The sequence below is a fragment of the Equus asinus genome, chromosome 4 (genome assembly GCF_041296235.1).
Source record: "Equus asinus isolate D_3611 breed Donkey chromosome 4, EquAss-T2T_v2, whole genome shotgun sequence".
Lineage (NCBI taxonomy): Eukaryota > Metazoa > Chordata > Mammalia > Perissodactyla > Equidae > Equus > Equus asinus.
Window position 1 is genome coordinate 65020304 of NC_091793.1, and position 24907 is coordinate 65045210.

Here is a 24907-nt window from a genome sequence, read left to right on the forward strand (position 1 = left end):
TTGTTTACTGGTCTTCTTACTGATCCTGAGCAAGGGGCCTGGGATCTGCAGGGAGAGTCAACTCACCTCATAGTCGATGTCTAAGGCATCTGCCTCGCCCTTGGTCCGGAAGTGCTGTGTGTGTTTGTCCACGGTGAAGTTCACCTGCTTGCCAACCCGCTCGATGAGGACCGAGTGCCAGTGCTGGTCATCCAGCAGGCTGCCCAGGGTGGCCGAGGGTGGGCTGCTGCTGAGTCGAAGTTTGCTGTCATCTGTGAAGGGGAGAGAAAGACATCTTGGTATCTGTGCCCAAGGGCAGCCTTGAGTACTAGAATGTTCCACAAGCAAGGACAGCTGTCTCTATCCTAAAGGTAAAGAATGATTCTCTTTCTACAGGCCCAGAACTGTGCTGGCCTTCTAAAGGAATAAGGAGCTTTGCCCTCAGATTCCAGGACCAAATTCTAGGTCAATTGATAATACAGACCCCATTCTAGACATGAAATGACATGTTTTCAGCGTTCGAACAATTATATAATAAAAGGAACTATATCCTAATGGCCACAAGAGTAATACTGAATGTAGGGGTTATCACGGTTAGAAATAATACACATTCTTTGCATCTGAGTGGCTCTTGAGTGGCGAAAACAGACCTTTAGTTGTGCTTGGAGTGAACTGTGGATAGGTAGAGGGAAGACTGACACATGGGGTTAGGGCAGTCTCTAGGCAAAGGTGAAGGTGCGGGAATAATCATCTTAGCTGCCATTCTCAAGTCCCTGCTATAGGAACAGCACTTTAGTAGGAAATTTATAACCTCTGCCTTTCATCCTCAAAGGGAAAATGATTATATGCATTTCGTAAATGAGGAAGCTCAGTGAGGGGAAGCATGCAGCCCCAGAGGAGCAGCCAGTATCTAAATCCAGGTCTGCCTGACCCTTTTTCCTCTGACGATGGGTCGGTTGTGTGAATTCAGCCTGAGTTGAGTTTGGGAGACACCCCGAGGGAGGATGTGAAATTCAAGTGGACAGGTACCCTTTTCAGTCAAGTCTGCCCTGTTCTCTCTCTCTGTCCCTTCTCCAATTTTATGAAAGTTCCTGCCGGCACCCCTTCCTAAAAAAAATTACAGCTTTTGGTTTTTTTTCCTGAAGAGTGTCTCAGACTTAGCAAAATGAAGAATTAAGTGCAGCTAATTGTTACTTATATAGAAACTTTCAATTTTTTGAATATATTCTTATGCAGTCCCCTTAGTAACTGGAAGCTAAATGTCTCTCTCTCTGCTCAGATGCGTATTATGGGAACAGCTGCAGCCGCCTGCTCAGTGGCATGGCATTCAGGGGCAGAACTGCCATTTCCCTGTGGGCTGCTCACTCCCACCTCCGGTATGGCCCTAAGTCCTGGCTTCCTTCACTGAAGAACACTTTGTTGCTCCATATGGAGGTGGGAGTGGGGCATCAAACTTATCATCATTAACAAATGAGAGCTGGTGAATTCATAGCTGACTTTATTTGATTTATTCATTGTTTATTTGTTCCACAACTTTTGAGTTCTCACAATTTGTCAACTTTTGCTAATGAATCAATAGATATTTTTCTTTTTTTCTCCTTCCTTCTCTCTCTTCCTCCCTCTCTTCTTCCTTCTCTTTCTTCTCTTCCTCCTTCCTTCCTTCCCTCCTTCCTTCTTCCTTCTCTTCCTTCTTCCCTTCCTTAAAAGGTATTGATAGTCACCTGTGCTGGTTACAGTGACAAATGATGTATAAAGGCAATACAGAGTTAACAGGCACACTCCCCTCCCAGAAGGTATTAATGTGGAGACTCTCAAAAAGCATGGTGATGCTATGCAGTGGTTAGACCAGGGAGACAAGGAAATGCAGAGTAAGGAGCTGCAGAGCCTCCACTAGAGCAGTGAGAGGCCTGAGATTTGGCCAGAAGAAGGAGCACTGTCACACAGCCAGAAGAAGCAGGTGCCGAGACTCAGAGGCACAAAGGAACATGGTGGAGGGACTTCACCCAGCAAAGCGCCATGGCCATGCCAGGCTGGCTTATATCGTCCAGGACTAGAGTGCTAGTATGTGCAAGGTAACAGCTTACATTTACCTTTAAGGAATGGGAATCAATGGTGAATTAGTAAACTAGAGATTACTAACTCAGATTAACATTTAAGAAAGGTTATTAAGAACTCTTAAATTAAACTGAGAGTAAGAGGGAAGATTATTTGACTTTTTTGTTGTTGTTTGCTTATTTCTATTAAAAAAAAGGAAGATTATTTTGGCAGCTGTATGAGAATTTGATTAGAAAGCAAAGCTGGCTGTAAGGTCGGCAGTAATCTAGATGGGGACAAAAGTGCTTAGGTAAAGAGAGCACAGGAAGAATGGATTGCCAAGTTATGGTAAGCTGTCTCATGTGACGGCCTCACACATCACTTGCATGTTGGAGGTGGAAGAGATAAAGGAAGAGGCTCACCTGGTGATGACTTTTAAGTATTTTGCTTGAGCAGGTGAGTGAAAAGTGGTACCAGTTATCAGATAAGAAAGACAGAACAAAAAATACCTCTCCACACACACACACACACACACACACACACACACACATGCATACAGCCCCCCTTTTATTTATAAAATAAAACTTGTCCAAGCTTGGTTGAAGGAAACTTAGTATGCCTTATAAACTGTTGGTTCTATGTAATAAGTCAAATAGAATTAATATTAGAATTAATATTTGAGTTTAATGTTCATCTAAGTTTCTTCTCAAAACGGGAAAGGCATATTCTTAATAATAATATACAATAATAATGTAATCATATAAAATAAAAACAGATTACTTAATAATAAGTCCAAAACATTAAACATTTGAAAATTTAAAGCCACTGTAAGTCACAAAAAAGAAAAATAAAGGGAAAGCAATCACAGCCTTTCCCCCCACATACATATTCTATGTGCTGTTTGGGTGGGTTTTAGTGATATACTGAGTTCTTTAATAGAGCCAATCATAATAATGATTAAAATAAAATATTTTACTATTTTTCTACACTATGATTCCTGCTTTAAAAGATCAATTTAATCACGAATAAGTCAAACTGACTGTAGATTTTATTTACTTTTTGGATATAGTAATAAATCTTCCTCTGACCCCTGTGTTCATCTGCTAATCTTCCACATACCCTATAGGCAATCACTGTTATTAGTGTCTTGTTTCTCCTTCCAGAAACAATTTTAAGTGTATGTAAGCCAGTAAAGATATATATTCTTTCTTTCCCCTCATTTAAGTTTTTTTATTTTAATGGTGAAAATTTTCCTGCACTTTTTCATTTTCACTTCGCCTACACTGATAATTTTCTTATATAAGTATATAAAAAATTTGCTCATCTTTTTTACAGCTGAGTAACATTCCGTTGCATGCTATATAGGATATATTTTTAACCAGTTTCTTTCTGATAGATATTTAGGTTTTCCATCTATTGTTAATACTTAAAACTGCTGAAATGCCTCATAGGTAGAGGTCATTTGGCATATGTGCAAGCATTTCTGTAGCAAGCATTCTTAAATCAGGAATTAGTGTTCAAAGGTTTGCAAATTTCATCTTTGACAGGTACTGCCAAATTTTCCTCTATAAAAGTTGCACCTATTTAATCTTCTGCTAGCAATTTATGAGTGTGCCTTTTCTCCACAGGCTTGTCAAGAAAATATGTTCAAGCTTCTGGAATTTTGCCTGTCTGAAGGGGAAAAAAACACATATTTCTGAGAAGTTTTAATATACATTTCTCTTTATATGAATGAGTTTTAAAATCTTTTCATTTTTATTTTCTATTTTGTGAACTATCTCCTCATATCTCTTGCCTACTTTTCCTCTCAATTTTCTTATCAGTGTGTATTTAGTCTATTGTCTGTAATACGAATTGTGGAAATATCTTGTTTGCTGTTGTTTATTTGCCTTTTGATTTTGCTTTTCTTGGTCTTTATTTGCCGCACATTTTTATGTTGAAAAATCTATCATTTCCCTCTTTTTTTTATGGCTTCTGGATTTGCGTTATAGTTTAACATGTCCTCCTATTTTAAGATCATTAAAGAATTCTCCCATTTTCTTCTAGCCCGTTCATTTGGATTTTATTCTGGTGTGTGATATAAGGTACAATTCTACCTTCATTTTATGTTTTTGACTGGTTACCTACTTGCACTAAGTCCACTATTTTAAATCCTTGGGTGATTTTTTTTAAAATCATGTGTATAACTTTCTAATGTAATGAGAAATGCTACTGGACGGAATGAGTTGATTTGTTACATTGATCAGATCAGGGTTCTCTCAGCACATAGATTGAGATATTCAAATTCTAAAACGTTACATAGTAAATTTGAAGCTGGTTTCTGCCACAATACTCTACTTTCACCCACTACCAACATCAGCACTACCATCTTAATAGGTCAGAACATCTGGACAATAGGAAGCAGAACCAGCATCATAACCCCATCTTTACTCTCATCAGCTTTTAAAGTCAGTCCTTCCTCTCCCATGTCCTAACTTTGTCTCGGAAAGATTGCTACTATCATTCCATCCAATAATTCCACTCATAATTTTAAGGCTGCGGAGGAAGAAAACTGTGCATCTTTTTAAATAAAATTCAGCTACTTCTCTCACTACATTTTATGAATTAACCTTAATTAACACACTTATCTTCTCATGCAAAATAGCTCATGAAATTTTCATGAATACTTAAAGCAATTGACCTTTCCTCAAAAGCAGATTAATATTGCTCCTTGTTTACATTGTTCATTCACTTAGCCAATTCGTTTTTTCTGCCCACAGATGACGCAAAGTGGAATCCCACCAATCATTTGAATAAACATACGTCTATAAGTATTGAGGAACTTCAAAAATGTTCATAACTTTTTACCTAGTAACCTACTGTCTGGAAATCTATCCTAAGAAAACAAACTGAAATGTGGTGAATTTTTTTTGAAATGTCTAATAATTTAAAAATTGGAGAGGCTGGCCCCATAGCATAGTGGTTAAACTCAGTGCACTCTGCTTCAGTGACCCAGATTCACAGGTTTGGATCCTGGGTGCAGACCTATACCACTCATCAGCCATGCTGTGGGGGTGACCCACATGAAAAGCAGAGGAAGATTGGTGCAGATGTTAGCTCAGCAGTAATCTTCCTCAAGCAAAAAAAAAAAAAAAATTAAATTGGAAATAATGTATAATCAGTTGGAAAGACAGAAAAATAAACTTTGAATAAACCTAGGTAGAATCACCAGATGGAATATATATGTAGGCATCTAAATGTTATTTATGAAGCACTTATATCATTTCAAAAGTATGCCCAGTAGTGATGGTAATTTTTTGATAACATTAAAAAGTAACATTTAATAAAGGAGGTATTCAATAATTTACACATTATTGATTTAAAATATATAAAAGAAGCCAGATAAGTATAAATATGGACTCAACCACAACTATGGAAAAGGAACAAATGAGCACTGTGTGCAAATAAAACCAAAGAATGCATTCACAAAAATATGAACAGAGGGTTAGATGTTTTTTCTTTTTATTTTCTGTATTTTAGAGTGAGTATAACTAACTTTGATAATAGGAAAAATAAATAAACTTCATTAAAAACATAATCCTTATCCTGTAGCTGGTTCATTGAAAACTGGGTATCAGTGATGTGTAAATTATTAAATATCTCCTGCATTATAACTTGTTCTTTAATTAACCAATAAATGGCAGACATGAGTGAATGTCAGCTACTCCCCTGTTAATTATTCTATGCCACCACTCAGAAATCTTGTATTAAAACAGACTGAGTGAAAGCTAGTCTGTTTGCACAATTGGGAAACAGGGAAGTTCTGCTATTCATCAGGTGGGGTGTTTGAATTGTATCTGTACCAGGTGTTACCATGAAGAAAGAAGAACGTCAGTCCAAGAAAATGTTCCATTTTATCTAGAAATGTTCATTATGAAAAATTACGATAAAAACTTAATTCTCCAGGGACTATCAAACTCTTTATCCCGGAATAAATATTTCAAGTTTTATCTTGGTGGCAATTGAGGTTCAACTACTAGTTTTAACTAGTTTCCAATTTATTAAAGCAAGATAAAAATTCCCACATGCAACTGTGAAGGACAAAGACAATAAAAATATGCAGAAGCTATCCTTTAGGCCAGAAGTATATTAGAGAAAAACTTTGTTACTAATTAAATAAAAACTTGTTTTCATGAGGTTTGAGATGGAGGTAAAATGAAACAATGTACATACTACTCAAGACCCTAAAGTATATAACAATTTTTATAGGAAGCTTAAAATGTCTGCAAAATATTTCTAACTTTATCTTTTCATCCCTCCTACCCCCACCGCCCAACATATTGTGGAGAAGCATGTCAATTTCTTCACCCTTAGAACTAACATTTCCTGACTAAGGGCATGCATTTTGCAGTGTTTTCACCCAAAAATCTTCTTTGATTAAACCTTCTTGCTTGGCCTTATCTTAACAGTTCAAACGTGGATGCTGCTTTAACTTTCACAATCTGTGAATTTCAGATAGCCTGAGCGAAAAAGAATGGAGACTGTCTTGTTTAAGATGATATTTCAGAAAAAGTCACTCTTGGAAAGAGCCTGATTTACTGTTGATGAAATAAGTGGTCATTCATACGAAAGTCCCCAATGCTTGCCTCCATTTGATCTTCAGAATTGACCTCCCCACCTTTAATTTTTCAGATTATTAATATTGATATTATCTTCTATTTATTAATCTTCTCACATGAGGTAAGAGCTTGACATATGTTGTTTCGATTATTTCTGAGCACCACTCTGCAAAAAACTCTAGCTCAAAGAAGTCGCGTGACTTACCCAAGGACACAAAGAATTAAAAGATACAACCCAGCTCTATCTGACTCCAAAGGTAATATTCTCATCACTACCCCTATTGGGAAAAAATGATACTCCTATTCACACTCATTTCTTATGTTCTGACCAGCTGCATCCCACTGTAGATACATGGAAGCTATGTAGCTTTGTAGGAATGGGGGGTCTCAGAAAAGTATTTGATGGATTGGAAAACAAAGAGTTATGGAAAAGAAAAAAAGGGGCAACACTGAGGGGAAGGACATGACGTAGAATGAGAAGGAAAATTTCATCTCTGTAAACTATTCAGTATCATAAAGACCATTGTTTGGCAAAATTCAGGGCTGATGAATATTCTCCTAAGTACCCAAATGAGACTTTCTAAAGAAAATAAGAAGCTAACAGGAAGACACGTGATTCCAGTGGGCTTGACTCTCAAACCAGAGCAAATTTTTAGGTATCACTAAAGTAACGAAATGCATGTCTTTGGTTGTTAGGAAATTTCTAAATTTTATTCAGTAATACTCTCTCCAGATTTAGGGATTGTTGCTCAAGGCTGGCCCCTAACTTGTATCCATCTTCTATGACTTGGTTGTCAGAAAATGCTCTTAATACATTTATGGCATATGGTTTGGGGGATACATACTTACATATTTTTAATTAATATTATAAAGTTAGAAAGTAAATAGAAATAATTATTTTATCAGCCTGAGAGCCACTTGAAAATAGGGACATGTAAATCCAACTTTTAACCTCCAGGGCCTAGCTCAACCCCCAAATTACTGTACATGTGCAACAAGTTTTTACGAGGTGAATGACAAAATTTATGAAAAATGTAGAGCACCTTATCCCACTGACACTTTGTCTGAAATAGCTGCTTTCCTGTCCTTTTTATAAGAAAATCTCCAGATAACTCAAGGTTAATCCACAAAGCCTTTCTGGACTCCTCTCCCATCTTGCTCTCTTTATTCTCACAATTTAATACACGAATATTGACTTCCTGATACTTAATAGGTAATTGTTTCCTGAAAGTTTATAACATTTTAATTATTAGTGTCAGACCTTAGAGTAGGATTGGCAAACATTCTAATCCAAGGTCCACAGTTATGCACTAGGTGACCTTGGGCAACTGACTAGGCATAACTGACCATCAATTCCTTCATCTGTAAAATGAGTTTGGATATAGTTTGTAGGATTGTCATGTGATTTAAATGAAATATATATTTAAAATGTCTACTACAGTGTTTAGGTACAGGCTGTCAAAAAATGGCAACTTTAAAAAAGTCTTCCATAGTGTTTAATACAAGTTCAAAAATGGAATAAACATTCTATAAATACATGTGGGTTGGCATATTAAATGCCTGAATTTCAAAAGAACTATAGTAAACGTCATTTGACTCTTTGGAGAATGCACAGAACTTTCACTGATATCTCGAGATATCTCAATGAGTTTATTATGCAATCAAGTGCTATGACCTCGGAACCCTATGCTGGGCTCCCCAAGGACACTGCTCCGGACCTGTTTATGTATTCCAGGTTCTCCTGTTACTACTGTGCTTATTGCAGACTGCACAAGCATTCTGCCTCAGTTCAAAGGCATTGAACCCTTTTAAGAATGAGTGACCTGCATGTACTATTGATATGTCTTGTTTAGTTCTTACAACAGTTCTCCAGTCACGTAATGCCACTGCTCTTTGATTCTCCCACCTGCATGTGTAGGTTTGTGCTGTTGGCATGCTATAGAGGACAAACTGCCACAGGTTATCTGAACGCGTAAAAATTGAGAAAAGGATTCCCTATAATCTCCTTATGGACTGAGAACAGAAATCTCTTTCCCCTTAGTAGTTCTAGAAAAATCATGGCTCTATCCTAAGAAAGTCATCAAAAAGGAAAGATGTAGTTCAATTTCACCATAGAACTGACCTTTCCAACTCAGCCATGGTCAGGGAAACAAGGTAATATGAATCAGATACTCAGCAAAGAGCATCAGTTGAAAAGAACCACAGCGTGTATGTCTCCAAGGGCCATCCTCAGCATCCGGCCATGGTACTGAGCCCCTTCACTCTCACCCTGAATTTCTGAATTGTACAGTCACGGATTAGATAAGAAATAGACCCTGGAGAACAGTCACTAATGGAGACACTGCTAGAGTGTCTACATGAGCCAGGAAGGGAAAAAAGTCCTCTTTCATTGGCCCAGCACCATTCTTATTCCGTTATCTTAGATTCTTGAATTTTCCTGTCTCTCTCCTTCCTTCTGTCTCTCTCCTTCATTCTGTCTCCCTCCTTGTTCTTCCTTTCTCTCTTTCATTTCTTGAAAAGAAAAAAAAGCATGATCATGGATGGCATGAACTTTTTCCACTTTGGAGACTGTGGGGTAACACGGAAAGAACATGAATTTCACATAATATACAATCATTTCATATAAATGAGAAAAACACTTGAAACATATGCCTAAATATTAATAGGAGGGATGACTGATTTGTAAGATTTTGAGCAATTTTTTCCTTCCCTTCTTTATAATTGTTTTTGTTTTTTCTTCAAGTCTTTTAAAACTGACATGTATTTTATGGGAAAACAATAGTAAAATTAATAATAATAGCAAAAATAAAACAGATTAGACACAACTAGATTTTAATAGTGGCTATACCTAATAGCTAGCTGTGTAAATTTAACAAGTAATTTGTCCTCTTTGAGCCTAATATTCTTTATGGGTAAATTGGGGCTAGCATTTACTTACCTAAGGGGGCTGCTTTAAGGATTGGATAGTATACTAGCACACTGTTGGTATTCTGTAAATATCAGGGCCCCATCCTAGGAGAGAGAGTGGCTTATGGGTCAGTCAGAAGCATAGGCTTGGAGTGGAGCAAGCCCAATGGGGATAATGTGTAATTGTGTCAAGTTCTGTTATTTAAGATGGAAACCCCTTTTTCCAATATACTCAATTTGCCTCTAGTACCTACTTCAGGCAAGTGCTCTCCTAGGTTCTAAAGCTACGGCAATGAACAGTGTTGTCTTGTCCTTGCGGGGGGCAGATCTACATTACAGATTTTCCATTATGCACAAATCAAAGCGATTATCATTCTCATTTTCCCCTTAACTCAGTGCTTCCAGAGATCTGCTGGCTATAACTGAGGTATGGAGGGCTAAAGTACTGATAGATGGCAGTGTCTCTCTAGAGAAGCAGTATGGAAGTCTGTGCTACTTAACAAGTATCTTGGGTGACTGCTTAAAATAAGTAAGTCCAGAGAAAATTCAACCATGGTAAAATGATGGAAAAAGAAGAAATCCATAAGCAGATGAAAATGATGAAGAAGTTCCAAAACTATTCAGAATACAGACAGAACATAGTCTTACTACTGAATCTTTCACTAAGTTAGGTTTTACTTTGTCACTACCGTGGTCAGAAATACAGGGGAGATGGAATCTGGGAAAAAAAGACCTACTTTGTCTTCTGTGTATCAGAGCAAGGAACAGATCTGATTCATCTTAATACATCCTTTTCTCTTCAGGAAGACCAGCATAGCACAAGGGTGGGGCATTCATATAATGTTTGTTAAATAAATGAATAACATTAAGAGCTTATGTTTTTGATACTTCACCAAGTTTATTTATTGAAATAGAAAATTCATTTATAATATTTTTGATTTTCATGCCCATGCTCTGCAAGACAGTATTAGCACCAGATTAGAAATAAGTAAATGGAGGATTGCATAATGGAGGCTATGCAACTTTCCTCATAATAAATAGCTAGCACATGCTTACAATTAAAATAACATCTGTTGCATGATTGCCCTGATTCCTTTCCACCATGCTATCCTGTGAGTGAGGCTGGCTTACAGCGTTGGCTTATGCATACTGGAGCTTTGGAGGGGCGAGGGGGATGGAACATCCCAACTGGGAATCTAAATGGGAGTAACTGGCAGATTCAATATGACCAGCAGATGATACCTGCTCTGCTATTGACAAGTAATAGTAACTTCGCTTACAGCCCACGCTGCTGTCTGAGGGCTCTGCTCCATTCATCTGTACTCCTTTTCTGAAAACCAAAGGCCAGTTAAGGAACTGATGCATTTCTGCTGAGTATTTGCTGGCCCACCCTTCATATAGTTCACTGATAATTCCTTATTTAGGTATGTTAGTACAACCAATTAGGTTACTAGCAAATCCTCTTATTGCTCTCTTCTGAGTGAGAGGCTGCTTCTAAAGATTCCTTTGTTGCGTATTTAATCTAATGCATTAGGTGTCAATTTTATGAGTTAAACTTGGGATTCCAGAAGTTCTCCCTGCTACCTCTGCCAATATTCACCATGGTGGCTAAGCAGATACTCAGAAATGCCTCAAAATAAAGACCTACATTGTCTGGCTTTTGGGGTGAGTCTGCACTAATCTTCATTCTTGTGTTTGTTCTGCTAATTGCTAAAATATAGTATTTATCTGTGATTTTTTCCAGTGTTCCATGCAACTTGAAATTAAAAACTAAATTCTGCTAGACTTTCCTTCTCTGCTATTTGACAGTAAATGCTTAGTGATATTTCTCTTCCATAAGCATAACATCTACCCCTTCCCTAATATTAATAAGTATCAAATGGGAGGCAGTGTGTCATTCTCATAAAAAATGGTCACTTCCTTTTCTCTCAGCTTGGCTCCTTTTCTGGTTTCTTTTTCTACAGAAGAGATTTTGCGGTATGCTTTTGCATCTTCGGGAACTCTGCTCCCTGCATTCTGCACTGGCTCACCCTTCCTTCTAAAGTACCTTTGATCATATAAAAGAGGCTGAACGTCTCTGTCTCTTTCCCTGGGATAGGAAGTCTACGACAATGAAATGCAGACTTGCCTGTGGTGAGGCAAGCCGTGATGGATGCAGCCCACAGTGGGAGGCCTGGGTCCTAAAGACACAGAAGGCAGGAGGGCATTCTGTGCTAAATTAGCTGGCATGTGGCAAATCTAGTGCTCGCTCTGGCACAGCAAGGGCACTTAAAGAAAACAATGTTTCCACTAACAAGACAGGAGAATGCCCCAAAACTTAGATCCATCCCCAAATATGACCCCTTCTCCCTCCACCAAAAGAATAAAAAAAACCTTAAAGAAATAAAATGTTTTTCTCTATTTTTTTCTTTTGGAACTTAACTTTCAAAAATGTACCAAATAGAATAGATTGTAAGTAAGCCTCATTATAATATGTGTTTGTGCATGTCTGTGTGTGTGTGTTTAAACTTGCTCAAATTACTTTAAAGTTCATTACTAGAAGACAGAAACACATAAATAGATAGATAAATAATAAATCAATAAACAACAATAGCTTGTAGCTCTCCCTACCTACCAATATGATCTTGTTTCAAGAAATGCTTTCCATGGCTTAACCTTTTCAAAATATGGTATTTTTCTTCTCAAACTTGGATAGAGGAAATATGTCACTTAGATTATACTCCAGTGACATCCACCTGACACGCTAGGGGGATAAGGAGCTGTAACCTACAAAAAGGAGTTCCGTGTAGTCGGACACTGGAAGAGGCAAAGCCTGACCCTACCCAAGTTGAGGTGCAGGGCAAGCCTCCCCTTCTGGAGCTCCAGGGTGATGTGGTCTCCACGTTGACCTTCTCCATGGAACAGGACTCCATCTCCTTGCATGCTCTTGAACTTCAGAGAAATGACATCTTTGAGAGTACTCATCAGCTTCTGATTGAACCTGTACAGAAGGGAGCTTCGGCCATCAAAGTCAGCGACGTCCGATTCTGGGCACAGAGAGAGAGAGAGGGAGAAATCAGTGCATATCTTCATAATTACTCTTCTTGCTCCCCATCTTAGTTGTTGTCCAATTCACAGGAATGTTCTTGATATTTGAAAGGCCCCATCTCAACAGGAAGCATATAGACTAGATTCAACGTAATTACACTGGGGAGAATTATTTATTTACAAGCAACCATCACCCCCAAGTGTAAGTGAACTGATCATCAGTCTAGAAGTAAAACCTCTCATTAGTGATATATCATCTTTTGCTTGAGGGAACAGGATGAGAATACCACAGGTACCTATCTCAGGCTCCACTGGGTCAGAGGCCTGGTTGTAATAATCTCTCATGATTTATCTTCCATATTAATTTGTTTATGATAGTTGGAGCCACTTGATCTCCTTACCTCAGGCTCAAGGATAAAGATGAAAAATATAGTTTATTATTCCAACTCTAATTGAATAGTACTGTTTTCCTAGAACCCAGTTTTGAGAAGGATTCTGAGGTTTCCTCTGGGTTCAGTGGAAAAGAATGTGCAGTAAAGGGAGATTTGCCATTTGATCAGAGGAAAATATATTGCATCCTTACCATCCCTGCCTTATCTTCTGTTGGTAAGATATATCCTTTCAATTCTTGTAGACAAAAATGCTCATTCATTATTGTTAAAGCAAAAAAGAGAAGATTAAGTAATCATGATTTGGATAAACTTATGCAACAGGTGTGTATAATCATATCTGAAAATTGTATGCCAAAAAGTTAATAAGAATTCTCATCTCACCAAAGAATATAGACAAATGGCAAATAAATATACAAAAAGATGTTCCACATCATACATCATCAGGGAAATGCAAATTATAACATCAATGAAATAAGATGGCACACTTATTAGAATGGCCTAAATCTTGGGGCCTGCCCGGTAACACAGTAGTTAAATTTGCACGTTCTGCTTCGGCAGCCAGGGGTTCGCTGGTTCGGGTTCCCGGGTTTTGACCTATGCACCACTCATTAAGCCATGCTGTGGCAGGCATCCCATATATAAAGTAGAGGAAGATGGGCACGGATGTTAGCTCAGGGCCAATCTTCCTCAGCAAAAAGAGGAGTATTGGCAGCAGATTTAAGCTCAGGGCTAATCTTCCTCAAAAAATAAAAATAAAAAAAAATAATGGCCTAAATCTGGAAGACTGAAAACACCAAATGCTGGCGAGGATGAGAAGTAATGGGAACTCTCATTCCCTGATTGTGGGAATGCAAAGTGGTATAGCTGCTTTGGAAGACATTTGGCAGTTTCTTACAAAACTAAACATATTCTCACCATACTATCCAGCAACCTCACTCCTCGGTATTTACCCAAAGGAGTTGAAAACTCATGTCCATGAAACAACCTGCACACAGATGTTTATAGCAGCTTTATTCACGGTTGCTAAAACGTGAAAGCAACCAAGATGTCCTTCAGTAGGTGGATGGATAAATAAACTGTGGTACATCCAGACAATGGAATGTTATTCAGCACTAAAGAAACAAGCTATCAAGCCATGAAAAGACATGGAGGAAACTTAAATGCATATTGCTAAGTGAAAGAAGCCAATCTGAAAAGGCTGCATACTGTATGATTCCAACAATATGACATTCTGGAAAAGGCAAAACTGTGGAGAAAGTCAAAAAATCAATGGCTGCCAGGGGTTGGCAGTAAGGAGAGGGCAGAACACAGAGAATTTTTAGGGCAGTGAAAATACTCTGTGTGATACTATAATGGTGGATATATGCCATTACACATTTGTCTAAACCCATGGAATGTACAACAACAAGAGTGAACCATAACGTAAACTGTGGACTTTGGATGATGGAGATGTGTCAGTATGGGTTCACCAACAGTAACAAATGTACCACTCTGGTGGAGGATGCTGACAGTTGGGGAGACTATATACGCATGGGGGCAGGAAGTATATGGGAAATCTCTGTACTTTCCTCTTAGTTTCACTGTGAATCTAAAACTGCTCTAAAAAATAAAGTCTTTAAAAATAACTTAATAGGGACTCTATTTGGGATGTGTTGATAAAGATTCTTTCCACATTATTTTCCTATTTTTTAAGTATAAACATCTTTGCAGAGAACTTTTATTACCTTTGTAATAGGACAAAATTTAAAACCGCTTAATTATAACTTGAAACATTCATTCTATACCTTTTTATGTGGTGGGGTGGTGGTGAATGGGGTTATGGAAGGAGTGGGATTGGTCTTGTTTGAAATCAAGTACTCAGGAAAACTCAAGCCTTCATTACTCACCAAGCAATTAAAATCCTCAGCCTGAGCATACACAATGATAAATTATTATTGTTTTTTTTTTACCAAGGATCTAGAAACATCCTTTGTAGACTAAAATTCTGAAATGAAAATAAAAATGAAATTATATTTTTACTATAATTAGTTTTAAAATGCAATTTTACAATTTTATCCTGTGGAATAAAGTGGCTCTAACCAAAAGGTTTCTGATGACTCCTTAGACTCTAAAAAGAAAATGTCAGATATAGACAGATTTTCATAAAGCCCCACTGCTCTCAGACCCTCCTCACATCACCCCACCACTGTCCCTACAGCTGTAGCTTGGACTGGACTCTACCCAAACAAAAGGGAGACTACGCAGCAAGCTGTTATCAATCACAGAATAACGAAGGTCATAGTGTAGGTAAGACCGGGGATTTTAACCTATGATAGCCATAGCCTGTTAGCTGGCTCACCTACCTCTCTAAGACTTGATTTCCTCCTCTATAAAATGAGATAGCATCTTTCAGAGAAGACTGCTGTGAGAATTAAATATGCTAATACATATAAAGTGATCATACATACAAAGCGACAATATCATGTCTGGCACATTATTTGTGTTGTCAATAATAGGTATTAGGAGTATTCATAGTGATTGGGATAACCCAAGGGCCTTGAGATCCTAATAAGTCCAATCTTGTGGCTGACATGGCACCTTCTCACCTAAAATGATACTATTTCACTTTTTGATTTGATGGATTACTGCTCAGAGGATGTCAAATTGGCCCCAAGTTTCCTGTTCTGCCATGTTTCAGCTTCTCAAACTCTAGTTGAAATTCCTCATGTGTACACACAGTGTGTACATAGTGTCTTCGTGCTCTCTTCAACTGCTTCCCCTCTGCCACTGCACCAGACTCTGGGTCAGGAACTGGGTCCTTAGGGGATTTAGTGCTGAGTGAGTGGACATGACACATATGATTTGTGGACAGTGATTCATACTCACGTATGCTCCTCAGTGCAGACATGAGAGGCCTCCTTTAGAGAGCATGGACTTAGCCTGGCAGAGAGAGCAAGCTGTCCTCCTAACACCACTGACAGCTAATGAGAAAAACTTTGCCAATCTAAGAGAACTCAAACGAACACCCCACACCTTCGCAATATTAAGTCATACACCAGCCATTTCACAGATGCAGAAACAGAAGGTAGAAAAATTAAGTTTTGAAGAAGGATTAAAGTTTTCACCAACTGAATACTTAATATTTCCCCTAGGCATGGGAGCTGTGAGAAGTTCTCAGCATTCCCAACTTCAACTGGATAAAGCAAATTTAAAATAACAATGAAGGCCCACATTTTTATAGAGTTGCTGTTGAGTTAAACAATTCTATTATTTGCTGGGTTTTTCTCATAAGATATTATTTGTAACCACTTTGTCTTGCTCCTCTCTTTTGGTACTTAATTCATGGCAAGGGGTCTGGTTAAGGATAACAACATTTTCATTCATGATTTACAAGCATCTTGAAAGAAGAGTCTCTTTAACAAGACCCAAAAAAGGGGAAAAAACGAAGGAAAAGAAAGGGTGTGGGGAGGTGCATAAAGGGTAGAGCTAGGCTCCTCTTGGCAGATGGGGAAGTATGTGATCACCTCAGATTGTAGTTTTAAGAGCACGGAGAAAGCAACTGACAAAACTAAGTATTCCTTCTGTGTTCTCTATTGCAGTCTCTCTAAGCCACTCATAGAGACTTCCTACTCTGGATGAAATCATCCATTCTCTAGGGAAAAAGGAACTAATTAACACATATTGCCTAATTTAATGTTCTTAACAGCCCTGCAAGGTCCATATTTTTCCCCATTGTAAGATAGGGAAACTAAAGTTCAGAAAGATTATGTACCTTGCCCAGAGGCATACATGTGGTAATGAGTTGTTTGACAGTGAAGCCATAAGTATTTCCTCATTAAAAAATAGGCGGTTGGTATGAGGATTACGTGAAATTTGTGTCTCATGTACAGCGAGACTGGACATGGCTCTGTACAGTGAGAATCAGACATGCACTGGGTAGTATGCATGTGTGTGCGTGTGTGTATAAGAAAGGAGATGACAATTTAAAGGGAAGATAACATTAAATAAGAAGTTTTATTTTCCTTAAAAGTTGATGTGAATTTCCCTGTGGTCCTGCTCTTCTGCTCCTGCTCCTTCTCTCACAGTCCAAGTTGACTCAAAGCAGTGGCTCTTCCAGTGAAGGCCCAGAAAGCCACACAAGCATCTGAGAGGCCTTTCTAGGGTAGACATGCAGTGCCCTCTCCTCCTCACTGTCTCCCCTAAGCTCGAACCCCCCACTCTAGTCAATTTTCGTGGTCTCACTTCACTCAGGCATTGCATTCAAACCTTTACTGAGTCCCCTCAACAAGGCAGGGCCTGTGTTCAGTGAAGGTTGACAGCGATAAACTCCACAGAGGTCCCTGCTCTCAAGGGCTAAACTGAAGTCAGCAACCACACCATTACACATCCAAGGCAAGGAGATGAGCACTGTGTGCCAGGGATCCCAAAGGAGGGGTGCTTACCCCTCTCCAGGAGAACACAATGCTATTCCTGAGTGCTAAACGGTGAGTGGAAGTCAGGCAGGTGAGGCATGGGGAGAAGGCATTGCCAGGACAGGAAGGAGCTGCCTGTGCGAGGCATGGAGGTGACATGGTGGATTTCAGACTTGCTGGGGCAGCAGCCCTCCAGCCTGCTCTCTGAACCAACAGTCTCGGTATCCCCAGGGAGCTTGTTAGATATAGCGATTTTCAGACCTCACAGCAGACCTTTGGAATCAGAAACTCTGGCTTGGGACCCAGAACTCTGTGCATTATCGACTCCTCTAGATGATTCTAATGCATGGTGAGGTTTGAGAAACTCTTGCCAAAGCATAGGATGTCGAGCAGTGGGGAATCATAAGGTTGGGGACAGACACAGGGATTTTGTGATGGAGGGTCCTATTAAAAATAAAATAATATGGATGTCAATGTGACTCAGAAGTCAGTGGAGAAATAATTGTTACAATTTTTAAAGTAGGGAAAGTGCATAGTCAGTTCTGGTTTTTAGGATGAACTCTCTGGTTTTTAGATAATTCATCTGTATTATTTACTTGGTCAGCCTGAATTCCAATCCTGGCTCCTCATTCCACCCCTTCTCAGTGGAATCACCTGGTGTCGCTGTCTCTTACAAAGGTGGCAAAATTCTAATGTGCTCCTTTTAGTGCTTGGTTATTTTTTCGTTTTTCCTTCCTTTAATACATGGTGACCACTCATTAGAGTTCCTCCTGTCATCAACAATCCTGATCAGAAACAGCTGTTAGATATTTACTTCCTGGAGTGGACAATTTCTCCCTCTTTCTTAAACTGTTTTTTATTTTTTGGGTTTTTTTGTGTGAGGAAGATTGGCCCTGAGCTAACATCTGTTGCCAATCTTCCTCTTTTTCCTCTTCTTGAGTAAGCTAACATCTGTGCTAATCTTCCTCCATTTTATGTGGGATGCTGCCATGGTATGGCTCAAGAGTGGTGCTAGGTCGACGCCTGGGATCCGAACTTGTGAACTCCGGGCCACTGAAGCAGACCACGTGAACTTAACCACTACGCCACCAGGCCAGCCCCGTTAAACTCAGTTTTTAAGATCTCATTATTGTGAGCTCAATTCAATTCAAATTGACTCAATTCAATGTCAGTTTGACCGTTTGTTAAGATGGTCATACTTTGGTAGATTTCTCTAGAATATGAAGAATAAGCCACTTTGAGGACCCAAGGAGTCTCCAGGATAAGAGCAGGTCCTACAGGTCACAAAACTGTCCTTGTAGGTCAAGATAAAGCCAGCATGCACTTCCCTGCATGCCAGTGGTGCTGAGAATGCCAGTGCCAGTGCCGGCCGACTTCCCACTGGGCCCATAATTGCTGACCCAGCTGTCACAGCTTGTTTTCTGAGAAAGACAGAGTTCTGGAGGCATATTCTGGCATATTTGATGGATGTTGGTAGCTTGTCAACAAACCAGCTAAAAAAAGAGCTCCACTGAATAAAAGATTTCAAGCTCGAATCCCCAAGCGGGCTGAGGAGGGCTCTTGTGTGGGCTGCTGACACAGAGTCTGTTCTCTCACAGGCTGGGAAGCTGAAGCTCAAAGTTGACAGGAGAAACTATCGATTCACCCTGAAACAATTAGTTCCACTCAGACTCTTCGGCTGCTCACAGTAAACATGATTTTCAATACAATTACAGTTTGAAGTTTATCTCATGATACATTATATAAGAAAAATGGTTATTATTCAGACCATCCACTTGTACTGAAGACTCAAGGGCTTTGGCTAGCAATCCACAAACCAAAAAAGGTTTCCACAGTCAGCTCAAATTTGCACATATCCTCCACCAATTCTGTGACTTTTCCAGGCCTTATGAGAATAAACTCATGATAACCTCAGATGAACTACGAAAACAATGTAAGTTTCCAAAGCTAACTGTGACATCTCCTAAGAATAGCTTTTCTTCCAGAATTTCTGACATTTCTGCATATGATAGCAGGTGAAAAATAGGGTAGGTCTCAGGAAAACAGCATAAAAAACAGTCATAGTACAAAAAAGAAATCAAAACGCTGAATTCCAATCCTAACTTTAGCAGACAGACTTTTTAGCTCAGTCAGACTTGCCTTCTTATAATGCCTGGTATGTTTTGGATTTCTTAGACTTGCAGACATCTCTGAGTGCAGTTAAAACTGTTTGATAACTACAAAGATTATACCAAAATAATGCCTTCCATTTAGGGAACTTTCAAATTAGTCGAGATCCTTTCATTTGTTTATTTGTCATTCTTGGACAGATATTGGGCATATTCTGTTTTCTTTTTGGTCACTATGCTGAGCTATGAGATGCAAAGATGATTGAGACACAGGCTGTTCTATTCAGGGACTCAGACACAATACCATTAAAACCTGGCAGATCAATCACTTTGGTGGTGTAGGCTGTGATAAAAGAAAGCATGGTTATAGTCCCTTATTACCCAACTTATTACTTACAACTTACAACTTATTACCCAAACAGAGACTTGTGAGAGTGAAAACTGGACCTGTAGATACCTGAACTGGGATAACAAGCATATACTAGGACTCTACAGACAAGCTGGACATATAGTCACCCCAAGTAAAAGATGCAGAGTAGGCAGTAAGTGAGAAATGGCTGGTCACCCCACTAAGGGGCAAACAGATTGGAAGAAAGTTTCATTAGGGGGTTAACATTTCACAAACCTCATTCACAAGTTCGCAGGAGGATTAATCAAGGCAAAGGCTGATACTTAGCAGCTGACCCTTGTGAAAAGACCATAATACGATTATGAACTGGTCCCTTGCTTCAGACCATCATCAATGATCTTTAGCCACAACACGTGAATGCTCCCTGAAAGCGTGTTTGCATGATAAGAGACATTTAAATAGTAGTGTAAAAACTGAAGAAGAGAGCTGCTATTTTTCCCTCCTAAAACTAGTTGACATTTTTTCTGAAAAAATAGATTTACCACTGTTTTATTTTGGAGGGAAATTGAACACTCTTTTTTAATAATTCTGCCTGGGCACAAACTGTGGAATTTAGTGCTAAGAGGCCAGTGGAGGAGTAACAGTAAGTCACCCCAGTGACCGTTTCAACAGGGAGTAAATGTAAAACAAACTATGGGAGGCAAGGTCTTGACATTTGTGTGGACACCCACTGCTGCATAAAGTGATTGAACTCACATTAGGTCATTTTCCTTTTTAAGGTTCCCTTTAAAATCACCACCATTAGCACACGGGTCATGAGAATCAGAGCAATACAGTCAGTCCAATCATACACTGGGCAGTAGGATGTTAATTCATCAGGAACAATTGTTAACCCTGGCTTTTCCCCACCTTTGCTGGCCTCACAAAAGACTTGGTTTCCTTGACCTCCACATTTAGGAGCATTTCTTTTTCTCCTCTTGGTAGCCACTAAGAATCCTTGAGTTCTTAAAGGGCAAGATTGTCTTATTTATTTCTAGTGCTCCAAAGCCTAGCAGAGAGGGGTCCTGAGTAATGCTTACTGTGTGTTGAAGGAATTTTAAAATCTGTAATCAGAAGAGTTTTTTAGGATAGATCAGAAAAATTGACTTAATCACAGTGTTTCTTAATGTGCTTTTATTGCTCATATATATGTATATTTGCCTCTTCATAGAAAAGACTTTACAGTTATTCCTATATGAACTAAGAGAAAGAAGAGTAGGAAGATTCCATTCTTTGACCAATTCAATTTTAAAACATTTGTGCCCCTCAATTTCCTTATCTATAGAATAAAGGAATTGCAACCAATGATCTTAGAGATTTTTCCAGCAATGAAATGCTATGATTTCCAAAGCTGGATTCAAAGCTCACACTGAGGTCTCCAAGTCCCCAGGTCTGACTGCTGTCCCTTTACTTCTCCAGGGATTGCACATCTATAAACTCAGCCTTGTGAGGTTCCCTGTGATAGAACATATGGGCCCCAACATGCCAAAGATGAAATTTACAGTGTTGTGGATTCTACAATGTATGATAAATGGCCCCAGATGATGGAACAACAACAAAGAGGACAGCTGAAGCAAGAATGACAGAGAGATTTATTTGGGGAAAGAGAATATGACTTCAGCTCTGAGGCTGATGGATTTTCAATGACACCACTTGCAACAATTAGCCAAATAGGAGCAAAATCTTTTCTGTATGTTGACAGGAGGCAACTTGAGGTATATAATGATGATTGCAATTTTTAATGAGATTGGGAAGCCTGACAGATCATTATACCTTATCAGACTTTATAATGCTTTTTAAAATTAATTAGCTTCCTATATTTAAAGAAATTCAAATAGAAGCTCCAGACAGAAGTTGACACGACCCAAAGTCTCCCGATGTCCTGATGAAGGTGTTAGAACCCTCGAGACCTGGTGTGTAAAAAAGTTGGCCTCATTCCTTTGACGTACAGGTGAGATGTGGTCCTAAATAAGGAGGACACAGAAAAATGGAGAGAAGTTTGGTGACCAGCTTAAATACCAGATGAAGGTAATGACGATCACAGCTAACACATTTTTAATGCTTATCATATGCCAAGCATTATTTCAAGCAATTTGCATATGGCACAAGGAGTACTGTTATTACCTCTCTTTTCGTAGGAAAGGAAACTGTGTCCACAGATGACCCAAGACTGTCCAAGATGACACAACCAGTAGGTGATACGGCTAGGTTTGCATCTCTGGTAGTTTGAGTGTAGAGCCCATGTATTTAACATTACTGTATGTTGCCTTTAGAAGTACATCCTTAGGTGACTCTTTGCAGTGGTAGGTTTGAGAATGCAGATAAAGAATAAAGAAATAGAGGTATGTTAGCCCAGCAGCTGTTGGACTGAGCAATAGCTTGACTTTATCCCTGGACATCTTAGTTACATAGGCTCAGCAATTGTAGGCTGCTCACATTGGTCTTCTGAATAAAACAATAATATGGGTACTAGAAGATTATGATGTTTCCCCTCTAAGAAAATTTCCCCGTGTCATATGACTATACGCTTTGAGGCACAATAGTGGAAAGACCTAAAATATAGAACAATAAAGAAGTGCCTTCAAATCCTGCCTCAGAAGCCTACTGGTTGTGCCACGTTGAGGAAGTTGTTCAGTCAACAAGTTTAACGGCTATAATTGAAATGGACCTCGTTCTGCACTGAGAACTGGGTAGCTAAGTGGGTAGGATCCTTGACCTTATGGAGCTCATAAACTGGTAGGTGAGAGGTAATTCACAATGTAATACACAAGTAAATAGCTATTAAACTATCTATATAATCTCTATCTATCATATATATATATATATATTTCTCTTTGTCTCTATCTCTCTCTGTCTCTGTCTGTCTCTCTCTCTATATATATCTCTCAATTTCTATGTTCCCAAATTCATATGTTGAAACATAATCCCCAAAGTGTTGGTATTTGGAAGTGAGCTCTTTGGGAGGTAATTAGATCATGAGGGTGGAGCCCTCATGAAAGTGTCCTCATAAAAGACACCCCAGAGAGCTCCCTTGCCCCTCTGCCAGATGAGGACACAGTGAGAAGTGACCATCTAGGAAACAGGAAGTGAGCTCTCACCAGACACCAAACACCAGACATTCGCTATACCTTGATCTTGAATTTTCCAGCCTCCAAAACTGTGAGAAATAAATTTCTGTTGTTTATAAGACACTCGGTCTGTGGTATTCTATTATAACAGCCCAAACAGATGAAGACAGTGATCAATGCTTTGAAAGAAAAGAATGGTACGCTTTAAGACAAAAAAATAAGAGTAACCTTATTTAAATTGGGACTCAATTGGCACCTCTCTGAGAAAAAGATAATAAAGCTGAGACTGATCAAGAATTGAGACAAAGAGGGGCTATCCACATGGTCAAGTGGTTAAGTTTACCCACTCCGCATCAGCGGCCCAGGGTTTTGCTGGTTGGGATCCTGGGCACGGATATGGCACCACTCATCAGGCCACACTGAGGCGGCATCCCACATAGCACAACCAGAAGGACCTACAACTAGAATATACAACCATGTACTGGGGAGCTTTGGAGAGAAGAAGAAGAAGGGAAAAAAAAAGTTTGGCAACAGATGTTAGCTCAGGTGTCAATCTTTAAAAAAATAAAAAAAAAAAAAGAAGAAGAAGAATTGAGCCATAGAGGGCAGAGGGAGTGGGGAGCATTCCAGACAGAGGGATAAGCAAAAACAAGGGTCCTGAGATAGGAGAGATCATGGTGCAATAGATGGCAGAACAGAAGCCAGAAGGGCTTGAGCCCAGATAAGGAGGAGATCTTGCTGGATGGTAAGGCTGGTGAAGTAGGCAAACGCCAGATCCTACAAGGCCTGTTCTTTATGCACAGGACTTTGCTTTTGTTCCTAAGTGTAGACAGAAGCCATTAAAAGGTTTTCAGCAAAAAGTGGCACAACTCTGTATTTTATGATTATCCCACTGACTGTAGCAGAGATAACGAACTGAAAGAAAAGAAGAGTGGAAGTGGGTTGCTGAGTTAAAAATTCAGATGATAGAAGATGTAACTGAACTAGGCTGGTGACTGTGAGAAGAAAAGAAATGGATGCATTTGTGATGATTTTTGGAGGTAATGCTGGTAGAACTTGCTGATGGATTTACTGTGGGAAGCAAGGGAGAGGAAAGACTTCAAGAAAGATTCTAAGGTCTGCTTTGGGCAACTGGCAGTATTTATTGAGATGAGAAAGACCGTGAAAAGAAGATACTGAGTGTGGTTGGAGAGTACAAGTTAATTAAGAGTCCCCTTTGGGATATGTTAAATTTGAACTATTTATGACTTAACCAAATTGAAATATCAATCAGGCAAATGAATATATATTTTTAGAGCTCAGAAGGAATATTTGGCTAAGGATGCAAACTACTTACTTTTTCAAAAAGTTACTTCACCTTTATAAATTTCAATTTCCTTTTCCACAGTACATAAGAACAATAACTCCTATCCTGAAAGATTGTTGTGAGGTTTGGAATACGTGTCACATCCTATTGTACGTACTAAATGACAGTAGGGGAAGGAGATGTTTATGATGTTGATGGCAGCATTTCTAATGGCAATTGCTAACTTAATGATGGAAAAGTTGCCACTGATAGGAAAGATACTGGTTCTGTCTCCCAGCAGGCTTCTCCATTAATCACAGTTTAGGACGGTTGTCCTCATTTCTGGTGGAGCCACTGTGAATGATAGATAGGTTGCATACGAGTAGAGGTTCTGGGAAGGAGGAATCAAAGCTGCTTCTTAGGATTTTGCTCTAGCAAGTGGATGAACAGTGGTGCCATCTACTGAGATGAGGGAGATGTGAATGAGTAGCTTGCTGAGTGAATGGTATTCAAGAGTTCTGTTGCGATACTCAACTTTAGATATTTATTATAGTTTCAAGTGGAGATATCAAGTATATTGTATACCTAATTCTAGAAGTCAGGCCAGGAGATACAGATATGGAGATGATCAGCATATAGATGATATTTAAATTTATGGAATTCTGTAAATTCAGCTAGGCAAAGGGTATAGATGGAAAGACAAAAAAATCCTGAGACCAAGCCCTGAGAA

General features: G+C 39.0%; 1 protein-coding gene across 2 annotated transcripts in view; it reads right to left on the reverse strand.

The window, feature by feature from the left end:
* The window catches only part of CNTNAP5 (contactin associated protein family member 5), a 767582-nt gene that overhangs the window by 409765 nt on the left and 332910 nt on the right, over nucleotides 1-24907 (reverse strand). For both annotated transcript variants that reach the window (XM_044769171.2, XM_070507397.1), the window contains exons 5-6: nucleotides 12341-12544; nucleotides 67-251 (exon numbers count right to left, since the gene is read on the reverse strand). In XM_044769171.2, coding sequence (XP_044625106.1) covers nucleotides 67-251; nucleotides 12341-12544 — 389 coding nt within the window. The remainder of the gene's footprint in view (nucleotides 1-66; nucleotides 252-12340; nucleotides 12545-24907) is intronic.